At 37.3% G+C, this 26,357-nt stretch overlaps 1 protein-coding gene across 2 annotated transcripts in view; it reads left to right on the top strand.

Annotated features, from left to right (window-relative positions):
• The first annotated feature begins 11,081 nt into the window (after positions 1-11,081).
• LOC138836108 (cytochrome P450 2C19-like) overlaps positions 11,082-26,357 on the top strand; it is a 31,692-nt gene continuing 16,416 nt past the window's right edge. For both annotated transcript variants that reach the window (XM_070034598.1, XM_070034599.1), the window contains exons 1-6: positions 11,082-11,315; positions 12,421-12,583; positions 12,748-12,897; positions 15,684-15,844; positions 17,288-17,464; positions 20,511-20,658. In XM_070034598.1, coding sequence (XP_069890699.1) covers positions 11,148-11,315; positions 12,421-12,583; positions 12,748-12,897; positions 15,684-15,844; positions 17,288-17,464; positions 20,511-20,658 — 967 coding nt within the window. In that variant the 5' untranslated portion in view covers positions 11,082-11,147. The remainder of the gene's footprint in view (positions 11,316-12,420; positions 12,584-12,747; positions 12,898-15,683; positions 15,845-17,287; positions 17,465-20,510; positions 20,659-26,357) is intronic.

Genomic DNA, 26,357 nt, shown 5'->3' with positions numbered 1-26,357 from the left:
TTATAATAACAATAAAAATATTTTAATAAAAACATCAGGTGTGTTCTTCTAAAATATAAACAAGTCCAAAAATCAGAGCTAACACCTGTTATAATTCAGTTTGTTTCAATACAAAACCATCTTTAAGAAACAGTAAACCTTTGAGAAAACAAAAGTGAGGATAGAATTAGAAATTTCATCCTGTTTAGCCTTTCAGGTCAGGATCATTGAGTCAAGCAAGGATCATTATTGGAACAAAAGCAAATAAGTTAACTTAGTTATTTCCACCCAGTATTAAGTACTTTGCCATGTTTGCATAATAACATGGAAAATGCAAACATCCAAAAGAGAGGGATTTGACAGATGCCATCTTATTAAATGAAGGAGTTAGAACACATGGTAGTGGAGTAGGTGATATTTTTGTCCCCCTCACTGACGTGATTGTCGTACTATGCCATCTTCATTATGAATTATCTCTGGAATCTAAACCATCAAAAACAATGACACAAAATCACCCTTTGGAACTTTGGAAATGCTGCTAGTTTGCTTTTTTGGGAAGGTCGAGATCCTGTAAGAAACACTCACAAAGATTCCTGATTTAGGAACAAAAAGTAGAAACATCAATGGGGGGCTGATGGCTCCTGCCTGTAATCCTAGCTACTCAGGGAGCTGAGATCTGAGGATGCCAGTTCAAATCCAGATCTTGGAGGAAACTCTATAGACTCTTTTTTCCAATAAGCTACCAAAAAAAGTCATAATTAGAGCCATGGCCCAAGTGGTAAAGCACAAACTTTACTAAAAGAAGCTCAGAGATAGAGCCCAGGCCCTGAGCTCCAACCCCATGGCTGGCACACACACAAACAAACAAGTAAAGATATCTATAGTCAGTCAAGTATGGAAGCCTATCAAGTGTCTGAGGCAAGAGGACAGCTACTGGGGATCTGCTGGAATGAAGACTTTTGTGTCACTCTTCTGTCAACTCCTTCCCCAGATAGTTGCATTACAGGCATGAGCCACCAGAACCTACATAAAATCTCCAATTTTAATGACAAAATAACCCACAAATTTATCTCACATATTCCAGGCATCAGTGGCTCATGACTGTAATCCTAGCTACTCAGGAGGCTGAGATGTGAGGATCAAGGTTCAAAGCCAGCCCAAGTAGGAAAGTCCATCAGACTCTTCAACTAACCACCAGAAACCCAGAAGTGGCACTGTGGCTCCATGGGTAGAGTGCTAGCCTTGAGCTGAAGAGGTCAGGGATAGTGCCCAGACCCAGAGTTCAAGCCCCACAACTGAGAAAAAACAAATTATCTGATTTTCATTTTCTGACTTTAACCATTTTTCATAATTATTTGTGTCATATAGTAAATGCCTTCTTACTTAGCCCTTGATTCAAGGTTCACCAAGAAATGAGATCATTCACATTCTAACACATAAACTTTTTTGACCTGTATTTTCTGACTTCAACTGTTTCTATAATTATATGAGTGATGCTGCAACTTACTGCTTACTTTGCCCTATAATCAAGGCTCAAAAATACTTGGGATTACTCAAGCTCTAATCTTATCAAGTCAAACTTTCCTGACCTCCATTTTACTCAATGCTTCTATAAATATTAACGATGCTCATGTTTTTGCTAAGTCACTGGTGAAGATGAATCACAAAATGTTCAACAACAATATTAAACTTTGTTATTTGCCGCAAAGAATAGTGAATATGGAAGAAATTATTCTTTCAGGAGATGCTTCATTTCCTGAGGCTGCCTGGGGAGGAGGGACACTCCCCATGTTTGTTATATCATTATACTCCAAAATTATCCTGGCAGTAAAAGTCACCTGTTGTAGCAAGCCATTACTGTTGTTAGGGCTTCAGAGCTAGATTTTCCACACCTAGAGTGTGACAGTTCATCCTGAAGCAGTTGATATCGACATTGACTTCAACAGGAGCCTAAAGGAATGATAAACTGATCAAGCATCAAATGTTGAATAAACACAGGTTCAAATCTGAATCTTCTATTCATTGGTCCAGAGACATTGGAAATGTGTTTAGAATGTTGAGACCTCAGCTGCATTCCTTATGAAACATGATGAATACACTCATTAGATACCATGAAGCATGATGAATACACTCAATAGCTTTAGTCATTTACAGATTAATCTGTGAACCAACTGCCTCAGCAGGTGCATAGCATATTGCCTGCTGTTCAGAAAGTGACAGCTATAAAACTCACCACTGTGTCCATGTATGAACTTGGGAACTATTTCACACTCTGTGTACTAGACTAACAGCATAAACATTTCAATGATAATATCTGGTTGAAATAGACCAAAGAATGACTTCTCTTGCTAAAATTTAGGTTTTCCCTCTGATTTTCAGTTCTCAAAAGTCTATGGCCATGTGTTCACTGTCTATTTTGGTATGAAGCCCACTGTGGTGCTTCATGGATGTGAAGCTGTGAAGGAAGCCCTGGTTGATCATGGCGAGGAGTTTTCTGGAAGAGACACATTTCCAGCAGTACACCAATTTAGTCAACGCCATGGTAAGTGTGTCTGAGAGTGTGCATATTTGCATAGTGGGCAGTGGGTGTGGTTTTGGAGGAAAAGAACACAGAGATGTGTAGCTTTCACCTTCATCTGTCTTGCCTTGTATCTCCCTCTCAGTTTCTGATGCTCCTGCTTCTAGGAATCATTTTCAGTGATGGAAAGAGATGAGACATTTCTCACTCAGTACTCTGCGGAATTTGGGGATGGGGAAGAGGAGCATTGAGGACAGAGTTCAAGAGGAAGCTGGCTGCCTGGTGGAGGAGTTGAGGAAAACCAGTGGTGGGTGCTGCTTTCTCACTGACCCATACAGATTGCTCTCCTTGCTCTTGATTCCTTTGGGAACATTTCAGGAGCAGCCAGATCTTTCACTTTGGGTCTGAGCTATGAGTTCAAGTAGAAGAGGAAGACTTCAGTCGAATGGCAGGCGGTAGTTGTGCATCCAGGTTGTGAGTATCAAGCATGGCTGTACATGCAGAGTGGTCATCAAACGTGTGTTCATCCTATTCTATCCCGAACTTTGTTAGGTGTGCAAAGAATAACCTTATGAATGTAGATATTGTGGCTATTTTCTGGGCTAATGAACAATGTTTTCTCCTTCACATAAATGTGAGTTTTTTTTTTTTTTTTTTTTTTTTGCCATAGCCAGGCTAGGACCATGGTCCTCTTACCTCAGCCTTCTGAGCACTGGCATTGCAGACATTCTATATATTGGGCCACTTGATTTTGAGATAGGATTGCATTAACATTTTGCCTGTGCTCACTGATTAACTGCAACTTTCTTATATCTGCCTCCTGGACTTACTGATAAGTCATTTTACTTGGCCTTGTTTGAATTGTATATTTTAAATTTATGGAGATTATTTCCATACCATGGTCAATTCTAATCAGCTACTAAGTAAATCATTTTCAAAGGTGAATATGATTACTCATATGCATCTAAATGACTGTTTTGAAATTCTCTCTTCTTAATTAAGTGAAAAGATTGAAAATAAGAGTTTAACTGTAAATGACACACTTTTAAACCTACGGTCTCAATGCTTTCCAAATTGTCCTCAGCACCCTGGGCTAAAACAATAGATTTTCTGACATATTAGAACACTATAATGTCTATAAAGCATGGCATACAGGAAGATAAGAAGTTACTTGTGCTCAGAGGCCCTACTATTTAGTCAGAACAATTTAAGTCATGTCACCCTTAGTTAGAGTCTATATGTGAATATGTGAGCTCGTTACCCTTAAAGCATATTGATGAATTGATCACAGCCATTTTGCTGCAGAGGTCACAGCCAAAAAGAAATCTTGAGTAGAATTTAATTTCTTTATTATGATCTAGCAATATAAACTAGGCCTAAGTGATGAATAAATTCTAAATAGTATTAAGCATATTGTTCAATTGGTAACTGTGTAGAACAGTATCAAAGAATCCACAAAAGTCAACTATGTCTAAGTTAATGTTTGGATTTTATTGGACTTGACGTGCATTTACTCCCTCAGTATGGATATGTATCATTTTAAACATTGAAAAAAAAGTCTTCCTTCTCTTTCCCTCTTCCCTTCCTTTCCCTTTCCTTCATTTCTGTTCTTGCTTTATTCTTTCTTCCCTTCCTCCCTCCCTCCTTCACTCTTTCTTTCTTCCTCTTTTGCTTTCTCTTTCTTCCTTTCTCTCATTTTCCTTCTTTATCTTCCCTTCTTTCCTTCTTTCTTTCCTTCCTTCTCTTTTTCTTTTCTTTCTACTTTCTCTTTCTTCTTTCCTTTCTTTTCTTTTTTCTTCCTTTCTACTATCCAATGTCATTAATTATTGTTCACTTAGGGCTTTTTTTGCCCCAGTCTAGCCTTGGACTGTTTTTACCCTACTTTTGTCTCTTAAATACACATTAGGTATACAAAACATCACACTCAGGCACCATTTTATAATTCTTTTGTTTTCTTTACCTGAGTAAAAAACTTTTGTTTACACTAAAAATTCCATATTATGTTTTCTACTGTTCACATTACTCTTTCAACTCGCATAGTTTGTGTGCTCTGCTTTTCATCTTTATTTCCTCCAACTCATAAAATAACCTATTTTTTCTCACTTTAGCTTTCTTTTTTGTATATATTTTTTATTGTAGGGATACTGTACAGAGAGTTTACAGTTACATGAGTAAGGTAATGAGTACATTTCCTATGGAGCATTGTTACCCCCTCCTTTGTTGTCCCCTACCCTGCTTTCCTTCACCACCTCCCCAGCTCCTCCCTCCTTTCCTCGTAAGTTGTACAGTTTGATTTCAACATTGGGTCTTGTACATCTCATTGTTACAATGGGTCAACCTGTATCCTTATTTCAGTATTTTGTTATTTCCCTTCCCCTCCCCAATCAGAAAAATGTATATACAAGATGCAGGGCAGCAGAACCAAATACCGTGATGACAGGGGTTATACCATGGGGAAGAACATACAAAAGAATCAAAGCAAAAAAAAATCACATAGAACACTTTAGCTTTCTCATTTAAAGCAAGGTTCTTTGAATGGTTAATTGAACATAAAAAGTTTCAGGTACCCACTAATTGATTACCATCCCTCTTAGTGCTGCTTTGTCTGTGTGCTTGACAGAGAGATGGGACTTGCTCTGAATGCATGAATGACCATCTCACCTAAAGCTAGCATTGCTGCCCAGAGGCCCGGCCCGGAGCCAGGTCTGGCACTTGCAATGCATCACAACCAGCTGGTGTGGAGGACACGGCGTCCCACTGCAGGCCTGCGATGCTGAATCCACACCCGCTTCTGAGCCTTACCGCTCCAGGGCATGGAAATCCAGTTACCTGGTTCCACACTTGTGTGGTCCGGAAGAAGAAGAAGGAGGATTAGCACACAAGCGCTGCATGTGTCACCCTACCCTCTCCGATGAACACGGTGCAGACTCAGCAAAGGGGGTGAGACAACCATGGTGCCAGCACCTTTCCCATGGTGCCAGCACCTTTCCCGGGAGCCGGGAGCCATGAGCAGAGAGCCGGGGGGCACAGAGCAGAGAGCAGACAGCAGACAGCAGAGAGCAGAGAGCAGAGAGCAGAGAGCCGCTCTGAAGGGCTCAGGACAGGCCTGGGTCCATGGGCACCTTCCGCGCCAGCTCCTTCAGAGCATGTGCCGAAACACCTCGGCCCGGATTCCAGGAGGGCACCCGCTCGGCCTGCGCTCCCTCGGCCTGCGCCCTTTTGCAGGGAAGCTATTTGGTTCCACTCGAGACTGGCGAATTTGCCGACAGGTCACAGTTCTAACGTGTGCAGGTCAAAGGACTCATTCCAAGTCAAAGCAATAACAGGCCTTCCTGTGGAACACAGAAAAAGCACCATGCAAAGAAACGCTTCTCTCCCAGCCTTGTCCCACTGGCAGACCCAAGTCTGGTGGAAGTTAATTTGGAGTTGCCGCAGACAACTCAAAATGTAAACGATACACCAGAGCCTAGCACAGATGACCCGAACACAGCAGTTACTTTGAGAGCAGCAGCATGTTCCAGAAGCCTACTGTAGCCACAGCCTACAGCTAGGCCTCAGAACGGGGCACGGGGCAGGTTATTAAGGTCGCTGAAGCCTCCATCTCTACAGCTGGCTGACTTTCTGGAGGATTTCGGAGAGAAATCCAGGAGAGCTGGTTTCGGGGTTCCCACGGACACTCTAACGGCTACAGACAGACATATTTGATACTTATTTGTAGAAATAAATCTGCTCATGGCATACTAGTTTGTTATATATATTATATCTATATAATTTGTGTATGTATGTGTGTATATTAATTCATATCTATTGTACACGTTCATATATTGCATACAACACACATAATATATACATATGTATGAACTGAACTGTATACTTCATTAAATAATTTTCTTCTTATAGATCTATAACAGATTTCTTGCTCTCATTGATTATCTATAGAAAGTCATAAAAACAATTCTTGAAAATGCGAACTATGCTAAAAAAAATTATGTTGTGAAAGAACACAAAACGAAGCTGGATATAAACAGCCCTTAGGACTTTCATGATAAATATGGAGCACGTAAAGTGATTATGTCAGCTTGGTCCTTTCCTTGCTTAAGAGTTCTGTGGATCACTGGATTTTCTGTAATTACTAGAGACACTCACATGCTCAGACCACAAAGGACTGAAAGCACTTCAAGTTTTATTATGCATGTGATTCTACATCAAGTATCCTTAAAAACATGAACTGAATTTGCTCAATAATTAGATCATATTTTCTTTCTTTACATAAAAATCCTCTCACTGAGGACAAACTGATTGTACAGAGTAGACAAAATAAAAACTATTTTCAAATGAGCTAAAAAATACAACATATGATGTTGACATTACAGGTGTGAGCCACTAGCATCTGACTATTGAATTTACATTTTTAAAATTTCTTATCTTTAAATAGTTGTACAAAACAAGTTCGATTTAACAAAGTAGTTTATAAACAGGATGCAAGTTCATCAGTGATAGCCCCTTCCACATTCCCACCCCACTTCAACCTACTCTTTCCCTTACTTTTCTTAGACTTGTGATATATACAATGAAATCTGAATGGCAGTCATAAGGCTCTTGATTTTTTTTCTCAGTGTATTTGAAAGAGTTCACTGTTAGCATCCTAGACATAGAACAATTGGAAATGATTCTTCTAACTATACATTTTAACTTTCATTTCATCCAATTCCCTCTTTGCATTTGTTTGTTATGATTTCCACTTCATGCATTGTGTACATACAGTGTCTTTCCAATGATTATCTTATGTATTCTTTTAAAGGCATAGAGAAATTAAGATTGTTAAACATAACAGAACATTAGTGTTAATATTTATACATATATAGTTTATCTTAATGAGGATTTTTGTTTCTTAATATTGCACTGATTTGTTGTCCAGTGTTGTTTCTTTGTTTGGCCTAAAAGCTGACACCTCACCTTTTAGCATTCTCAGATCTGCATAAGGGATTATTTTACTGTTTGTATTAGCTTAGAATATCTTAATTACTGCTATATTACAAGCATGGTAATAGATTCTTATAATCCCAGCTACTTGAGAGGTTGAGGCAGGATAATGATAAGTTTAAGGTCAGGCACAGTAAAGCTCCAGACACGTTGTCTCAAAAATGAGATTCAAACAAAAGGGCTGGGGTTATGGCTCAAGTAGTAGAATACTTGCTTAGTATACAAGAGATGCTGGGTGCCTTCCCACATTATTTCATAGAAATGTTATTGCTAGGTATAAAATTCTTCCTTGAAGCTTTCCTGTCTGTATTTTAAATATATTATGGTAACACATGCTGACTTCCACAGTTTCTAAAGGAAAGTAAGCCAGTTGTTCATATTGAGACTACTGTATGTGAGGAATTGCTTCTCTCTTGCTGCTTTTCAGTGTTTTCTTTCTCTTTAATTTTAGGCAGATTGATTAAAATATGCTGTGTTATGAATTTCTTTGTCTTTGTCTTTACTTTCATTGAATTTCCTACATAAATATCATTCATGACTTTCCTTGAATTGGAAATTTTTCAGCCATTATTTGTTGTTTTTCAAGAATGGGAAGAGTGTTTTAATATTTCCAGTAATTCAAGTCTCTACTCCTGAATACAAAGTAAATAGCACAAGTTCAAGATTAACAGATACTAATTGAAATGCTAAATGATAAATATACAGGGTAATTATCCATTTTGAAGTTCAACATTTTGAAGGTAGTTCTATATGATAAAAATTGTTCAGAGACTAAACACATGTCATACTATAGAAAGAAGAGCACTGAGCATGAGCTGGTGGCTCACGCCTGTAATCCTAGCTACTCAGGAGGCTGAGAGCTGAAGATCATGGTTCAAAGCCAGCCCAGACAGGAAAGTCCTTGAGAATCTTATCTCCAATAAACTACTAGAAAACCGGAAGTGGCGGTGTGGCTCAAGCGGTAGTGTGCTTGCCTTGAGCTGAAGAGCTGATGGATAGCACCCAAGCCCAGAGTTCAAGCCCCAGGACTGACCAAAAAAAAAAAAAAAAAAAAAAAAAAAAAAAAAAGAAAAAGAAAAAGAAAGAAAGAAAGAAATGAGCACTGATTTTTCTAGATACTTTTAACATTTGACAACATATGGTATTTTATATTGACTTTGTAAGCAAGCACCATATTTTTTAACAGATGTCATTTCTCTTCTGATTATTCTATCCCATTATGAATTACCTCTGTTGGGAAAAGGAGCAGAAAAAATGTTTTCATCAAAACATAAATCTGTGTGCCTGAAATACATGGTGTTCTGAATATAATAAAAAATACACACAAACAATAATCCATCTTTACCAATTTGAAAACTCATCAAATCATTACAGCGGAAATACTGAGGTCTTGGGAGACACAAAAAAATCAATAGTGCAGTATATTCATACATCCAAAAGTTATATTCTACGCCCAATAAAACCTTTCCTTTATGCAAGGATACTGGCAGGAAGGTAAATTGAATTATCTATAAAAAATATTATGTTTCTCTTTTACTGTTGCTAAAAAATATTTTAGGCTATAATGCTGTTAGCAAATGCTATCCTGTTGTACGTCATCAACATAATGTTTTACTTTTCTGTGGAAATTTAGAAACATTGGGATTGTTTGATCCTACAATAGTTCTTTTTAAAAAATTGCTGAGCTCACAGATAATATTGCAGAATATTGACACTACTTCATATTCACACCAGTATGTTCAAGAGTTATAGTTAATCCAAAAAACCACAAGCACTTGCTATCTATTTTCTTATTAAGAATAACAATTCTTATGGGAATGAGAAATTATCTCGTTTGTGTTAGCTATTACATGACTTAATCTCAAAGCTAAGTTTAAAGAGGGTTGATGGATCACTAGCGTTTCTAGATAGTGAGAAGCTCTGAGTACATATATATATAACTTCAGAGGCTGAGCTCTGAAAATGGCTGCTGAAAACCAGGAAAAGAAAGTCCATTAGATTCTTATCTTTAATTCACTCCTAACAAAAAATGGAACTAGAGCTTTGTCTTCAATGGTAGGGCACTAGCTTTGAGCACAAATACTCAGGGATAGCATCCAAGTCCTAAGTTCAAGACCCCAGAGCTGGCACACACAAAATAAAAGAGATAAGATGATGATGGGTGACATAGCTCACTATTCTTCCTATAGATACACTCCATATACACTGTATATTCTCATACCTAATTCTTAACAAAGCTGCTATAAATGTGAGTGCTATGGAAAAGAAATTTTGATTTATCAAGAGTGCTGAGGCCATACTGAGGGAAAAGTAGTTACATAGACTGTAGAGATAGAAGTCCCAAGGCACACACAGTGGGCACTGAAGCCATACATTCCATGCATGGATGCCTCTAAATCACAGGAAAAGCCAGCAAGAAAATCAGCAGAGACAAGAGATGATACATACATAAGAACCCATGATGAGTTAATGTAACATACACACACTCACACACGCATAAACTATACATAGACACACACACACACATATATATATATATATGTATTATTAATCTATCAGGAATAATGATATTGCATCAATTACAGAGAAATGGATGGACCTAGAAAAAAATTCATACTGAGTGAGTTAAATCAGCCTGAGAGAGATAGAATGCTTGATTTATCTACTATATGGAAATTACATTTAAAATATAAACACATATTAAAGCATGCATAGGAGTATGTACACAGTCAAACTGAAAAAGCCTGGTTTGCATGGTATAACTCCTTCAACATTTAACAAGCAGTTCAGTGAAGTGAATACTAGGAAGCTGAAAGCTGGCTGGTCTGAGTCAGGGTACAATCTAAGGGGAGGCGCGGTCATGTGGAGAGAAGAATGTCGAGGGTAAGAAGTCTACTAGCCACGCAGCATCCACGTTCTCCTATACTCCTGCTCCTCCCTTACCTCATTAGAAAAAGAAAAATAATGATGAGCTTAGCTTTCCATTTTTCTGTTCTATAATGGTCAAGGACCTGCAACTTTTGGTCAGTACTTATCAAAATGCATGACTGATGCTAAGAATTTTACATTTGGTTAGAAATAACAATGGACAAGTCTACCAACTTGTTGAAGAGTCTCAGTAGTGACAACACATCTGGAAGTGTTGTATAGAGCAAAAAACAAGTTTAAATACACATTTCCTGGAAAATACAGAATATCATAAATTCCAAAACTTCCCAACGTGTCACTAATCTGAGAATCAAGAAATATATTCTTTATTTGACTTATGTAATTGTAACCCCTCTGTACATCTACCTTAGAATAGCAACAAAAATGTTTAAAAATGAATACCATGTTTGAATAATGTTCAAGTTGTTGACTTTAATACTTCTCAAGCATAGCTGAACATTGAAAGAAGGCAGGTTTGTATTTTAAGTACCAGTATTTGATCACTAACAAGTGCAACTAAATCACAATTGCCTCTGTGCCCTCTGGAAAGAGGGACATGTGTACAGGTCATTCTACTTTTACCTCTACCATCAGGACAAAGTCTAATCAGAAGAAAGATTAAAGTAAACTTCTACCTAATTCATGACTAAAGCATTAAAGAGGCACACCTACAGTCTCAGGGAGCATTATAAAAGGTCTGCCCTGCAAGCTCACAGTACTCTCAGAAGAGAAGGCCTCAATGGGTCCAGTAGTTGTCCTGGTGCTAGGTCTCTCCTGTCTGCTTCTCTTTTCAATATGGAGACAGAACTCTGGGAGAAGGAAGCTCCCTCCAGGTCCCACTCCTTTCCCAATTATTGGAAATATTCTGCAGATTGACATTAAAGACATCACCAAATCTTTAACCAAGGTAAGTACTCTTCATGTTTGCCCAATGGTCTCTGACAGATATAAATGAATATTTATTTATTTTAAATGTATTGCTGAAGGTAGAATAGCATGATTTGTTATCATAAAACAAAATCCTTGTATAAAGTGTTACATGCTTGTGACTTTTCAAGTTTGTATTTTAGTCATGGAATGAACTAATGTATTATGTGAGTGGGTTACTGTCTATTTTAGTCTCCGTCACAAAATTGCAAATGTTATGGATGGTTCTCCCCAGCTTAATTAGACAGTCAAGTTTATGATTTTTTCCTGCAGATTCTTTGAAAGGAAAATTCTGTGATTAAATGGTCAATTCAAAAAGTCATATAGCATATTAGACACTGATTTTTTTTCAGAATCATTGTGAAAGTTAACTTCTCTGAGAAGCTATGAGTGATTGATAGGTAATATCTGTGAGGATGAGAGAACACCTGGATTTTTGCATAAAACTTTTGTCTGGGGCAAATAATGTTGCTAGTTGAGAAATTGTTTTTGAAGATGATTCATGTACTGGGGCACACCCTCTGTTTCTAATACCAATAGATCCCAAACTATACTTGCCTGTACAAGCACCTGTGCTGACTTAAAACTGCCGGTTTTCCTTGTTTGTCAAAGGAAATAAGATTCTCAAGAATAAGTGCTTCAGAAGTTATCTGAAAGCAGTAATCTGCCACTGGTTTGGTGTACAAATGAGAATTAAACATATCTCAAGCATGGAATGTTGAATAAGCAGAGTTCAACTACAAATTGTCTATTCATTATCAGTGGGCCTCTAGAAATGAATTTAGATCCCACAGCCGTCTGCCTTGTTCTTTGTGAATCATGATAAGCTTGTGTGTGTTTTGATGTGAAGATGAGTTATAATGGAGTATCAACTCCCTGCTCCATTGCATGGCACAGTGCAGGCCATCTCTAAATGACAGCTGTAACAAGCCTCCTCTATAACATATGATCTTTGCAAATATTTTAAGTTGTGTTTGCCAAAATAAAGAAACACAAAATAAACTAATGCTATCAGTTTTGCTCAGGCTCACTCTGAGGAGCAAATAGTGACTTCTTTCGCTACTATTTTTTTTCTCATTTTCCAGTTCTCGAAAGTCTATGGCCCTGTGTTCACTCTGTATTTGGGCCTGCAGCCCACTGTGGTGTTGCATGGATATGAAGCAGTGAAGGAAGCTCTGATTGACCATGGGGAGGAGTTCTCTGGAAGAGGCAGGCTCCCATTGGCTGAAAAAACTAACAGAGGCCTTGGTAAGTGTACATATCCAAGTGTGTGTATATTTGTGTGTGGGCAGAGGATGTGTGGATAAGGAGGATGGGAAAAGAGCCAAAGCTTGGCCATCCCTGTACCTGCCATCTGTCAGCTTCCTTTTCCTTGCTTGACTTCATCCATGTTTCTGCTTCCCTTCATTTAGGAATTGTTTTCAGCAATGGACACAGATGGAGAGAGATGAGGCGCTTCTCACTCATGACCTTGCGGAATTTGGGGATGGGGAAGAGGAGCATTGAAGAGCGTGTTCAAGAGGAAGCATGCTGCCTCGTGGAGGAGTTGAGGAAAACCAAGGGTGGGATCTGCTTTATTTTATTTATTTATTTATTTATTTATTTATTTATTTTGGGTCCGTTCGTGGGACCTGAACTCTGGGCCTGGGCGCTGTTTAGCTCAAGGCTATAGTACTCTTTCACTTGAGCCACAGTACCACTTCTGGCTTTTTTCTTTTTGCTTATGTGGTGCTGAGGAATATGAACCCAGAGCTTCAGGCATGCAAGGCAAGCGCTCTTCCACTGAGCTACCTTCCCAGCCCAAGGGAGCTGCTTTATATCACTATTTTAGAGAGGAATATAAAAGGCTCCATTAAGTCCCTTCTATTTAAGAAATGGGTTATTTTGTCTTCCAATCAGAAATCGTGAATGTAAATTTCCTTTTTTGTTTTATGGCGTAATTGGGGTTTGAACTCTGGACTTTAAACTCTTGCCCAGATCATGGCTGGTGCTCTACCATTTGAGCTATCCCTCCAGTTCAAGCTTCTAGCTGGTGAGATACGATAGGTGTCATAGATTTGCAGTGATTTGTTTGCCTGGGCTTGTTCCCAACCACAATACCCAGATTTCAGCCCCCAGAGTACCTAGGGCTCTCTTCATGAACAACACCATACAAGGGTTGCCAAAAGGAAATTCTCAAGTGGTTGAAGGGAAGAGTGTTGTTTATTGAGAGAGGGAGAAAGCAACCTTGAGCCTCACAAAATAGAGTTGGGCAGAGCAATAGAGATAATGGCAGGAGGAGAAAAATTATATAGGGGAGGGCGGGGGAAGGAATGTGTCCATGGTGTAAGCAGAGATGATCTCAGCGTCTGGAGAACCTCACACTGCACCCAGGCATGCCAGTTGCTTGGGTTACAGATGCTGGGCAGGGACTTCTAGAATTCAAGAGGAGAGAACCAACTGACTGGGTCTCTAGTCTCTGGCCTCCTTGGCAGACCAAACACACCAGTGTCTGGCTAAATAGATGTTTTGAGTTTCTTTTCTAAAAAAGTTAAGGAGCAATGCTTCTCACTTAGCATAATTGAGGGTACGTAGCCATTAAATGATCTTGCTTGCTAAATGAACAGGGTGATAATGACCCTGTCTACCTTCAGAGACCCCCTCACAAAGATGCAACTATATGGTATGCTCATTATCATTGACTTCTCAATACCCATGCCAGAATTTTGGATAGTCATGGAGTGGTGTAAGATAAGATTTTATTGGTTTTATTGTCTCAAAAAAATTCATCTAAAAAATTATTTCTCTGAAAACGCAATTGCTATACCCCAACATTATTTCTTCTTACCCAAAACTTTAGAATTTTATTTATATGTTTTGACTAATTATGTACTCTATCATGAATCTGGAAATACACACTTTGATTTAATTATGACTCAATTAGCTTTATTTCAACTATTATGATCAGTTCTTTATCCAGTCTTCTTTTAGTGTATTCTAGCTCAATTTTCAATTTTGTCTATCACTTTTTCTCCCTGTATATTGGATGTTATATTAAAAATCTTCTGTTAATTACACACTTACCCAAATGCAATGGATAGCATTGTCCACTTGGATTCCACATAACCTGGCTTTTAAAATTCATTATTCCAAATAAAAAGAAAGACTTAAAATCAGACTTAACCTGTGAATGTCACACCTGCAGTCATAGCAAATCTCAACAACTTCTCAGATAACTGCCCCATTCATAGTTATAATAAAAGTTTTTCTGAGAGCTTAGACTCATTTCAATCATTAACTAGCCTACATACATGCAACCAGCTCAATGACACTTGTTTAATCCAAACAACCACATCAATTCACAATGTCTTTAATTCATGACTACTTACTTTCAGTTTAAACTCAGTAGAATTTTACATGTTGATGATTTGCTCATAGCCATTTCATTGTACAGAGTGCCAAAAATAATGTTTTCTTTAATTAACCTGTCAAATAATAGAACCTGAGAGGAAGACAAATTTAAATATATATGTACATATTATTTATTGTAGAATTCTAAAAATTCAGCCCTATCCATAAATTAAATTTTGTGTTTGATTAGACTTAGTGTCTACATATTCCTTAGGGAGGGGAAATTTACTTAATAATTTTAAAATGAAAAAGAATCTCCCATTTATTAATGCTATGTTTTTGTTTGCCTTCTCTGATTTTACATTTAATAACAGGCTTAAATTTAATTATTACTAAATTAGTAATATTAGTGAGAGAAGAGATGGGTTAAGAGCGATGGGTCATAATGTTGTTAGACATTCATATACTGTTTTCTAGAATGGGAACTTCTTTGTACAACTACTTAAAAATAATAATAAAAAATTAAAAAAAATTAGTCATTCCCCTTTTCTTCATAAAACATGAAACCATTCTGCTTTTGACCTTGGTTCCTTATAGTACTTGAACTCTGGTAAAATCTCTCTTTAGTTTCTCTCCATTGGTAATTCAAAAAAGTTATAGACACCTGATATTCCATCACCATCCTTCTCAGTTTTGGATACTCTATAGGTTTTGGAAACAGATATATTGCTACTCTGAATGGTTGACTATTAGGTATGTAAAAGTCTTCTTTTTCCAAAATAGCATATATCTGATTGAAAGACTATAGGTAAAGGCAATTAGTATGAACTGACATTATTTTGCTAGTTGGTTTGTACTGGCCAACTCAGGCTCCAGGTTAAAAATATGCAGGTTTAATTCAAATAGGATATTTGGCTGTTAGAGGAATTTATAAGTAAAACAGTAATAAAATGGTAAAGATGACAAAGGCTGAGTACAGTATTTCATATGTATATTTCATTTGTTTCTGACTCTTCAGGCTCACCCTGTGACCCCACCTTCATCCTGGGCTGTGCTCCCTGCAATGTCATCTGCTCCATTGTTTTCCAGAATCGTTTTGATTATAAAGACCAGAACTTCCTGAACTTGATGGAGAAATTGAATGACAATGTCAAGATTGGGAGCTCACCATGGATGCAGGTGAAGCCAAGATCTTTTCTTCCTAAGAAAACACTTATCTTTTTATTTTTTTCAACAGACCCAAATTAAATAAAGAGCCACTAGTAAGGTGAATACTTGGACCCAACAGTGCTACCTAAAGAATGGTAGAGTGCCATTCAGGAAGTTACTGCCTATGGCCACACATTCTAGCATTTTCCCTATTCTATTTTTGTAGTAGCTTCAAAATTTCTGGTTTTATATTAAGATCCTTGATCAACTTTCAATTGATATTACTTCAGGTTAATAGATAAGGTCTAGTTCATTTTCTGCAGTTCCAAAATGAAGTCTGTTGAAATTGGTTTGGGAAGCAGGGAAGGAAATGATGAGGGAGAGTAGCAGAGGAGTCTAGATTTATTGTTTCATCTAGATATATTGTAAAACTGGGCCTTGTTGGCTCATACCTAAAATGTTAGTTACTCAGGAGACTGAGACCTGGAAGATCAGGGATTTGAGCCAGCCAGGGCAGAGAAGTCTGACAGAATCCATCTCCCAAATAAAAAGTCAGAAAAAACAAGTCATGACCAAGAAATTGAAGCAAGAATCTGGGGCTCTGACTTCAAACCCTGGTACTGACACCAAAAGGAAAAATGCATTTTATTTATATATGGACATGTCAAAATGAGAACCTTTGACAGCTAACTGATAATAATAGAAATGGAAGAAAAACAATATAATCAGCTGAGAAAGATGTCTAAACCTTTAGGATTTACTCAAGGTAATGCACTCAAGCAATTAATTTGATATTTCCCAATAAATCCAAAATGGATTTTCCTATTAATTGCTTTGTTCAGGTCCTGATAGATGCCTAGTGGATCAGTGGATATCCAGGTGCTTACTGAAAGCTTACATTTCCCACAGGTTTGTTTTCAGACATCTCATATTCATGCTATTACAGAGCAGAAGTATTTTTCCTCAGAAAGGAAGCATATTTGCAACAATAGAAACTACTAGGAATCACTGAGTAGAGTCAGAGTGTTTGCTGATTCCACTGTGAACTTAGATGAAGAGGTAGCCTGGGGAGAAATGACAAAATTAAACCATAAAAATCTTCACAATGGAAGTGGCGCTGTGGCTCAAGCGGTAGAGAGCTTGCATTGAGCTGAAGAGTGCAAGGACAGCACCCAAGGCCAGAGTTCAAGCCCCAAGATGGACCAAAAAAAAATCTTCACAATGTTTTATAGACTTTGGCATGTCTTAAACTCTGTAAAAGTTAATAACTATGTGATCACAGGGAGGTTAGATACTCTGTTATGAGACTAAATTTTAGAGCATCTTTGAACCTCTCTCATTTTATATGTTCCATCGAAAATTCCCTTCAAGATGGAATCCATGTGTCATATTTATTTACAGCCAAGTTTTCTATAATATGTATATAGTATGTATATATAAATATATTTAATAACTTATTACTTTTGCTTTCAGATCTACAACCTTTTCCCTGATCTCATTGATTGTCTACCAGGAAGTCATAAAACATTACTAAAAAATTTTGATGATATAAATAGTTACATTTTGAAGAAAATAAATGATCATGAAGAATCACTGGATGTTAACAATCCAAGAGACTTGATTGATTGTTTCCTGATTAAAAAGAAACAGGTATATGTCAAAAATTATATTTATTTGAATCCTTGAGCATTCTGTGACATATTAAATAATCTGTGTTACTTGAAATGTTTAAACCATCAGACCAGCAGTGCTTGAAAAAGTAAGTTATCAGTTGTATAAAGGAAGCTACACTAAGCATTCTGGAAAACTTAAAATTAATTTCTCAAATAATTAGAATACATTTACTCTTTTTATATAAAATAATATAATAAGGAGAAGCAGAATGCCCATGGCAGGTGAATAGAAACAATTTTCCTGCAAAATATGTGTCATTATGTAAAGATGGGTGTCATTATTATATTGAATAGAATATCTAAATATTATGCATGTTCTATAAGTCAGAATTGGTTTTGAAGAGATAATTCTGGGATAATCCTTAATTGGTCATTGTAAATGTTCCTTATAAAGGATTATAATTGTTTTATTTAAAAATATATATATCACAATTTTTATTAACAAATTTATTGTGCAAAGGCTTCTATTGTGATATGTTACTGATGCATATAATGTAATGTAATCAATTTCACCTCTTCTGTTATGTTTGCTAATTCATCTTCTTTATATAGATTTTACAGGTTTTCCTTATGTTTTATCATATGAACATACAATGAGTATGTTATATATGTAACATATATGTAAAATACATATAGATAATGCATAGATAATATAGATATTATATACATTATCTATATGTAAAATACATATAGATAATGCATAGATAATATAGATATTATATACATATATAATATACTGCAATAAGCTAAGCAAATTTTTTAAATTTTATTTTTTATTGTGAAGATACTATACAGAGGGTTACAGTTACATGAGTGAGGTAATGAGTACACTTCCTATTGTGCATTGTTACCCCCTCCATTGTTTTACCCCTACTATCCCTTCCCTCCCTACCTTCCCTGAGGTTCTTTTTTTTTTTTTTTGATTGTGATTAAATGATTACATAATTTCCTGAATTTCACAGTATTGTGGAATAATGATGCTCATTTAAAGTCACAAGTTCATTCTAACTTTCCTGGAGCAAATTGTCTATCACAGTCTATAACATATAGTGGTGTACACATGTTATACACCTTACATGTGATCAGCAGCATGGGGATATTTAGTTAAGCTAAGCAAATTTGAATCCTTAATATTTACCATGGGATTAGTATAACACACTTATGACAGTCTACTGTGAAATTAGAGTGAATTAGTGTCTGAGAACATTTTTAATCTTCCCCCTAAAACTGCAGCCTTCTTTAGTTGTTTTTGTCACACTTTATATCTTTAATACATTGGGTATTCATAGAATTCATCTATGATTATTGCCTCCTATACTTCCCTTAAATATATATATACATATATATACATACACACATATATATATATATATATATAAAATCTAAAAAGAGGTTGAATAAAAAATGTAGTATAATTAACATTCAGATTTTCTGTATGGTTATATTTAACAAGGATATGTATTTCTTGACTTGGTGTGAATTTATTGTTGAATATGCTTTAGTTTGTACTTGAAAGCTGATTCCCCTTCACACTTCTTGTATGGCAGATCTATTCATGGCCGACTCTCTTCTCTTTTATTTATCTTAGAATTATTAACTTCTCCTGCATAATGATAGCATATGAGATAAAATTAGTGTTTTAGTCCATGACATGGAATCATTAGATTTTCATTCTTTTAGATTTCCATTAATTTTTCAACACTTATACAGCCTAGAGTACAATAGTCTATGTTACCTGCAACTATTAAATCTCCAAATTTATTATGTCATATGGAACCTTGAATATTGGTGTTTGAATATACTATTCTAGAGTAAGTTGACCTCAAGATTTAAGAGTAGCTGTAATTTGATGATCATAGAAAAGTACATAAAGTAGATATTACCAAAGTTTGTTTAACTTGACCAGCTTTCAAAGCATGTGATGTTGATATAGTCAAAGGAGATGACCCTTTTCCAGGAAAGTACAAATGTTGAGAGGACCCGTTCATTTTCATTGTTTTAATTACATATTATTAGACATACTGCAAGTCATCTGGAGATTACAAAAGCATGATGGACTTAATGTTGGCCCAGACACCAGTTAGAAAATGATGTATTTTGACCATTTAATGATTTCCTCATTCAACATCTAAAACTGCAGCCTTGTTGACAACTTGGTTTTGGGCCATCTTCTCAGTCCTTGGCACTGCTTCATCCATCCTCTCTCCTTTGTTCCAATGAAAAGTTAACGTGAACACGTTTTGTCTTCATGATTAGTGTCACTTTAGCTCATGCATTCCTAGTCATTCCTACTCAGGTTCCCTAGACCACCTGACTTGGTGCTTCCCATCTGCTGACTCATCGTGTTTTGATGAACCCATTCTCATTCCTTGTGATTCCTAAGTTTTGCTGCCTTTTAGCATTTTCACAAGCAATATTGAGCATATGCAAATGTGTGATACAAGAAGTTAAGTTGCAATGAGGAGCCATGCTTGTAATACTACTATCAAGGGGCTGAGATCTAAGGATCAAAGTTTGAAGGCAGCCTGGACATAAAAGTCTTTTTGAGACTCTTATCTCCCAATTAAACAGAAAATAGTGGGAAGTGGAGCTGTGGTTCAAGTGGTATAGCACTAGCCTTGAGAAAAGAAGCTCAAGGACAATGCCCACACTCTGTTCAATAACATCAACTGCAAAAAATTTTAATTGCAGATATTTGCTTCAGGCTTACAACACCTATGTCCCTAACTTTCCTACTTGCAGTATTCAATTTTCTGACCCTTTAATATTTAGAAAAAATTCAGTTATTAGTAGCTTAAATGAATGATGAGTTTCATGACCACAGATTCAGTTATAGCCCAGATCAGTTAGAGTCAGGACAGCCCAGGAGACCTGAAGCCTTACTAAGTCTAAACTAGTCACCATCCCACTGTCAATTGTGCATTGCTCTTATTCCTTTACTCTCCAACTTCATACCACTGTGAGATACTGAATTCACTGTCATAACGTGTGCTGGTAAATAATATAATTGCATCAAATCTTAGGAGCAGGAAAATCACAAGGAATCATCGGAATTTACTAATGAAAATTTGACAATGGTTGCATCTGATTTATTTGGTGCTGGGACAGAAACGACGAGCACAACACTGAGATACTCCCTGCTGCTCCTGCTGAAGCACCCTCATGTCATAGGTAGGAGCACAGGGGAGACCTAGCTGAAACTTCGGAAAATATAGGAAAGATGCTGGTAGTGATTTGCCTTGTCAGGTATGTTTCACAGCTCAACATCCTGTGCCACCAGCTGAAATCAGAGACAAGTGATGAGAACAATGTAGTAGGAAAAGCAGCAAGACTCTGTCTTGACATCCAATAACATACTGATTTTACACCCAAAACTCCAGCTTTTACAATGGGTTCTTCTATATATTTTTCCTCATTCTGACTATTCTAATGCTGCCATAGGCCAAAGAGATCTCTTGTCACCAATGCATAAGTACAAGTCCTAAAAATTAATGAGGAAGTATGAGATAAATTCCATTCCTGAATATTTTCTCATTAGAAATGCACACATGCCATACCAGAAGGTATTTAACAATTTCAGAAATCTAAGTCCATAAAACTTATGTTTGGTAAAGTTACAATTTTACACGGGCATCTGTAAATTTTATCTTTTACAATGTTGTTTTGTATTTATAGAGTTTTAGGTGTGGAAACACTATGTAAAGTTTTAGGAGATAATTATGAAATAATTCAATTGAGAATTAGACCTCTCACAACAAAAAGGAAAAGAGAATACTAACTGGATAACATGTCTACCAAAATTCTGATACTCAGAGTAGATTTAACTGTGATAAAATAACTGAGCCAGACACATGTTGCTTTCACCTAAATGTGGTAACAGGAATAGTTCTGAGGGAAGAAAAACCAAGCTATGTCTCCAAAATTCCCATAAAGTTTCTCCCTTTTTATTTTGCCAGTCCTGAGGCTTGAACTCAGGGGCTGGGTACTGTCTCTGATCTTCTTTTGCTCAAGGCTGTCACTCTACACTTGAGCCACAACCCTACTTCTGCCTTCTTCTGTGTATGTGGTACTGAGGAATAAAACCCAGGGCTTCATGCATTGTAGGCAAGCACTCTACCACTAGGCCACATCCCCAACCTCATAAAGTTTCCTATTTAGAAGTAACAAGTATTAAAGAAAATAGTAAAGAATTTAGCAAACAGACTCTCCATGTTCAAATTTTTACCACACCTCCACTCCTCAGGTGAAAAGGAAAACTCTCTCCACACCAAGAAGACTCTCTCTCTCTCTCTCTCTCTCTCTCTCTCTCTCTCTCTCTCTCTCTCTCTCTCTCTCTCTCTCTCTCTCTCTCTCACACACACACACACACACACACACACACACACACACACACACTCTGTACAAAGAACTCTGTACTTAGAAATTTTGGGTAAAGAGAGTGAAGTATAAAGTTGAGAGGCCTGGCCAAGCCCTCTTGTTTTTGATGTATAACATTTTGTGTATATATCTTTTATTGTAAAGACACTGTACAGATGAGTTACAGTTACATGAAAAAGGTAATGAGTAAATTTCCTATGGAACATTGTTACCTCCTCCTTTGTTTTCCCCCTACCATTCCTTCCTTCCCCACCTCAACATCCTCCCTCCCCCACCCACAAAGTTGTAAAGTTCGTTTTTAATATAGTGTCTTGTACATATTGTTACAATGGGTCAACCTGTATCCTATTTCAGCATTTTGTTATTTCCCTTCCCTTCCTCAAATTAGAAAAATGTAGGGCACTGGAATCAAATACAGTGAAGACAGTGGTTATGTCATAGGGGAAGAACATACAAAAGAAACAAAAATATCACATAGTACATTATAAATACATTGAAAACAGCAGCAAAAAAGATAAAACTTTGTGTCTCTGTCTCGGACAGGCTCTGTTGGGACGACGACGGAGGACACCTAGTGGAGGAACTGGAATAGGTGGGGAGATGGCAAACAGACAACTCACACACAAGAGGAGTGAATGCTGAGTGCGATTTATTGCAGAGGATGACAAGCTTTTATAGCAAAAGTCTCCATGAGAAAGGGCAAAAGATTATACAATCTTGTTGCAAGGCTTCATTCTTGGGTGGTCACCAGCTGGTCACCTGATCTTGTTTTTTGGATGACGAGCTATGACGATAGGCACTTGTTCCAGGCTTTACCTCTATTTTTAAGAAATACAATTGGTTTTGACGTTTATCACCTATTAACCACTAACCAGAGCATATGGGCAAGGTGCTGGATGGAAAGGCATGAACTCTAGTACATTATTGTTACTTTTGTTTAGTTTTATACTTTATATGTTTCACATCTTTTTTAAGCAATTGTGCTCTTTGCCATTCTTTAGAGGGTTCCCAATTTGTGGCCAAAAATCTTGATATTCAGTATACTTAGTTAAATCTGGCCATATATCAAATTTAAGCTCATAGTGTCTTTTCTGTAACCCTTTCACATAATCGTTTACTCTTCTCTATAGAGGCCTTAACTGTCTCAGAAGATCATTCTTGTTCCTTCTTTGATAGTAAGCATCAAGGAGACCTAGATCTAGCAAGTCTCTCAGTAAATGAAAGAGAGTAATAGGAAGTTCTTTCTCCTAAGTAGTTTTCCCAACGATTGCCATCCTTATCATACACACCTGTAAAAAGCTATGGATCTGGGGGAAGTCTCTGGGGTCCTCTAGATAATGGAGGATCCCACCATTTTCCTCTGATAAGAAATTGCCACCTTCCATCTACCAACCTTTTAGGAATCTTATTTAGCTTTGGTCTAAATATCCCTCTACATCTTTCTTATCTACAGGATATCCATATGAGTCTATTGTATATGCTTTAGAATTAAAGGAAAGTCTCCAGTAGCCATACACTCTTTCTGCTCCAGCCGTGCTTACAGCTTCTTGTAAATCTCTTACAAACAATTCCTTTTGCTGAAGTGATGTCATGAAACCCCCAATACTTTTATATTTACTTATGACTTGTCTACTAGCCTCCATAAGAGGGGCTTTCAGGGTAGCACTTAACTCTGGTGAGTTAGTCATATTCTCAAGACACTCATCAGATGTTGGAGTCAACAACACTTTTAAGAAAGAGCTTTAAATAAGGGAATGTTGAGCATGAGTAAGTACAATAAGCAGCAGGAACAGTAAAAGATGAATAGGCACTCCTATACAGTGAAGAAAAGAAAAACAGGAACAGAAACACATCTTTCCCAGGGGCTTGTCAGCCTTTCCAGGAGGTAGGCCTCTTTGAAGCCCCATTTTCTGAGGTAGACTTCGGTGAAGTCCCATTCTCAGAGATAGGTGAAGCCCCATTCTCAGGTCTGAAAGCAGGTGTTCCATGCTAAGCAGACTCCACTGAAGTAGGCATGGCATGTCTCTATCTTTGGGGTGATTTCACTTAGCATCACCTTGTATGTTCATATGTACACAGCTTTTGACCTTTAGTGCTAGTCATAGACATATACTAGTTTATATATATATATATATATATATATATTATATACCAAATTTTCTTGATCCATTCATCTATGGAGGGTCATCTGGGTTGGTTCTATGTCTTTGCTATGGTGAATAATGCTGCGATAAACATAGTTGTCCTGGTAGATTCAGTATAGCCTTGTTTGTGATTGTTTGGGTAAATGTCCAAAAGTGGGATTGCTGGGTCATAGTGGAGCTCTATGTGTAATCTTTTGAGGAACCTCCATACTGCTTTCCATAGAGGTTGAACAAGTTTACACTCACACCAACAATGCAGTAGGGCTCCTTTGAGACCACATCCCTTGCAGGTGATGCACAACTTTCTGTCTGTCTTTTTTCCTGAAATTTTTCCATAATGAAGAACTCTAAGAACCTCCATATTTTACCAATTTGATAGAAAATTCTAAGTGTCCAGTAGAATAAAGGGATAAAAGCCTTCACTCAGCATAAAGTTGTAGCATTCCAGAATACCAGGGTTAGAAAGATCATCACAAGTTTCAGAAAGACACAACTAGGTCAGATATCAAGAGATGATGGGATTGCATCATAATTCTTAAGAGTGGGCTGGGAAGGTGGTTCCATGGTAGAGCACTTGCCTTGCATGCATGAGGCCCTGAGTTTGATTCCTCAGCACCACATAAGCAGGAAAAAAGCCTGAAGTGGCACGTGGCTGAAGTGGTAGAGCACTAGCCTTGAGCTGAAGAGCTGAGGGGCGACGGTAGCCTGGCCCAGAGTTCAGGCACCACTACAAGACCCCCTCCAAAAATAATTATTAAGAGTAAAAAGAAAAGATGGGAGAGTAGACTTCCATATCAGGCATAAACTTGATACCCCATTATCTCTTTTTTCACACAATATGGTATAATATGGTGTAATGCATTTTGTTCAGTTATCTCAAACCAAGTTAAGGAAATCATGGACTCCAGAAACCAGGACAGGAATGTTATGGTGTATTCTGAAACTCACTGAGGCTGCTACAAACTCAGATAACACCCACATCAGAACAAACCAGAAACCAATGATGCAAGGAGGGAAGGGAGGCACTGTGAATGAAGGAGACATGGACAAGAGTCTCAGAATTCTTACTTACTGATCATGTATTGCTAGGTGTTTTACACAACTATTTCTGCATTTTCAAATAATTCTAGGTCAGGAAATAGAAAGAAATGGGAAGTACAATAAATGGAATGCAATTCTAATTTCCACCCAGGGCACAATATTGCTGAGCCAGAATGATTGAAATTGTGAATACTGGTTCAAAAACTGATGTTTTAAGACCACACTAAAGCTACCAGCACGACTATGTTTATTGCAGCACTATTTACTTTAGCTAAGATATGGAACCAACCCAGATGTCCCTCAGTAGATGAATGGATCAAGAAAATGTGGTATATATACACAATGGAATTCTATGCCTCCATCAAAAAGAATGACATTGCCCCATTTCTTAGGAAATGGAAAGGCTTGGAAAAAATTCTATTAAGTGAAGTAAGCCAGGCCCAAAGAAACATAGGTCCCATGGTTTCTCTTATTTGCAATATTAGTATATGTCTGAATCAAGCAGAAAAGGTCAGATAAGGTGATATTAGGGAAATGAACCCTAAGATATGTATTCAAATGTTTTTTTCTTTCATGTGATTGTTTCTAACACATTTATAAGATTATTTGTTTGTTGCTTTGTATGTCCCTCCGCACAGTATAACCTCAGTTTTCACTGTATTTGATGTCGGTATAATTTGTGGAGGGGAAGGGGAAAACAAATCGTTTAAATAGGAATACAGGTGGACCCAGTGCAACAATGAGATATACAAGTCGTTATGTCGAAAACGAACTTCACAACTTTGGTGGGGGCGGGGAGTGGGGCGGATTGGGGGAGGGACCGTTGAGGATGGGAAGGGATGGGAAGGGGAAACAAAGGAGGAGGCTACAATGCTTGATAAGAAATGTACTCATTATCTCGCCCATGTAATTGTAACCCCTCTGTACAGTGTTTTCACAATAAAAATTTACTGATGTTTTATCTAGTATATTGTGAATGAAGTAAGGGGAAACATACATGTTTATCTCTATGTGCCTATTTGTAGATGTGGGTAAATATATAAGACAGAGATGTGAATGCATATTTTACTTTCCCAAGCTAGCATATCAATAAATATTCTCTAAAATAATTAAAAAATCAACGGGGCATCTGGCACCAGTGGCTCATGCCTGGATTCTTATGTACTCAGAAGGCTGATAACTGAGGATTGAAATTTGAAGCCAGGCCAGGTATTAAAGTTAATGAGACTCTTATTTCCAATGAACTACTCAGAAAAAGCCAGAAGTGGTGTTGTGGCTCAAGTGGTAGAGCACAAAGTACATATTATT

The sequence above is a fragment of the Dipodomys merriami genome, unplaced genomic scaffold (assembly GCF_024711535.1).
Source record: "Dipodomys merriami isolate MVZ:Mamm:240054 unplaced genomic scaffold, mDipMer1.0.p SCAF_249, whole genome shotgun sequence".
NCBI lineage: Eukaryota > Metazoa > Chordata > Mammalia > Rodentia > Heteromyidae > Dipodomys > Dipodomys merriami.
The sequence above is the reverse complement of the archived record's forward strand: the minus strand, read 5'-3'. Positions and strand labels throughout refer to the sequence as shown.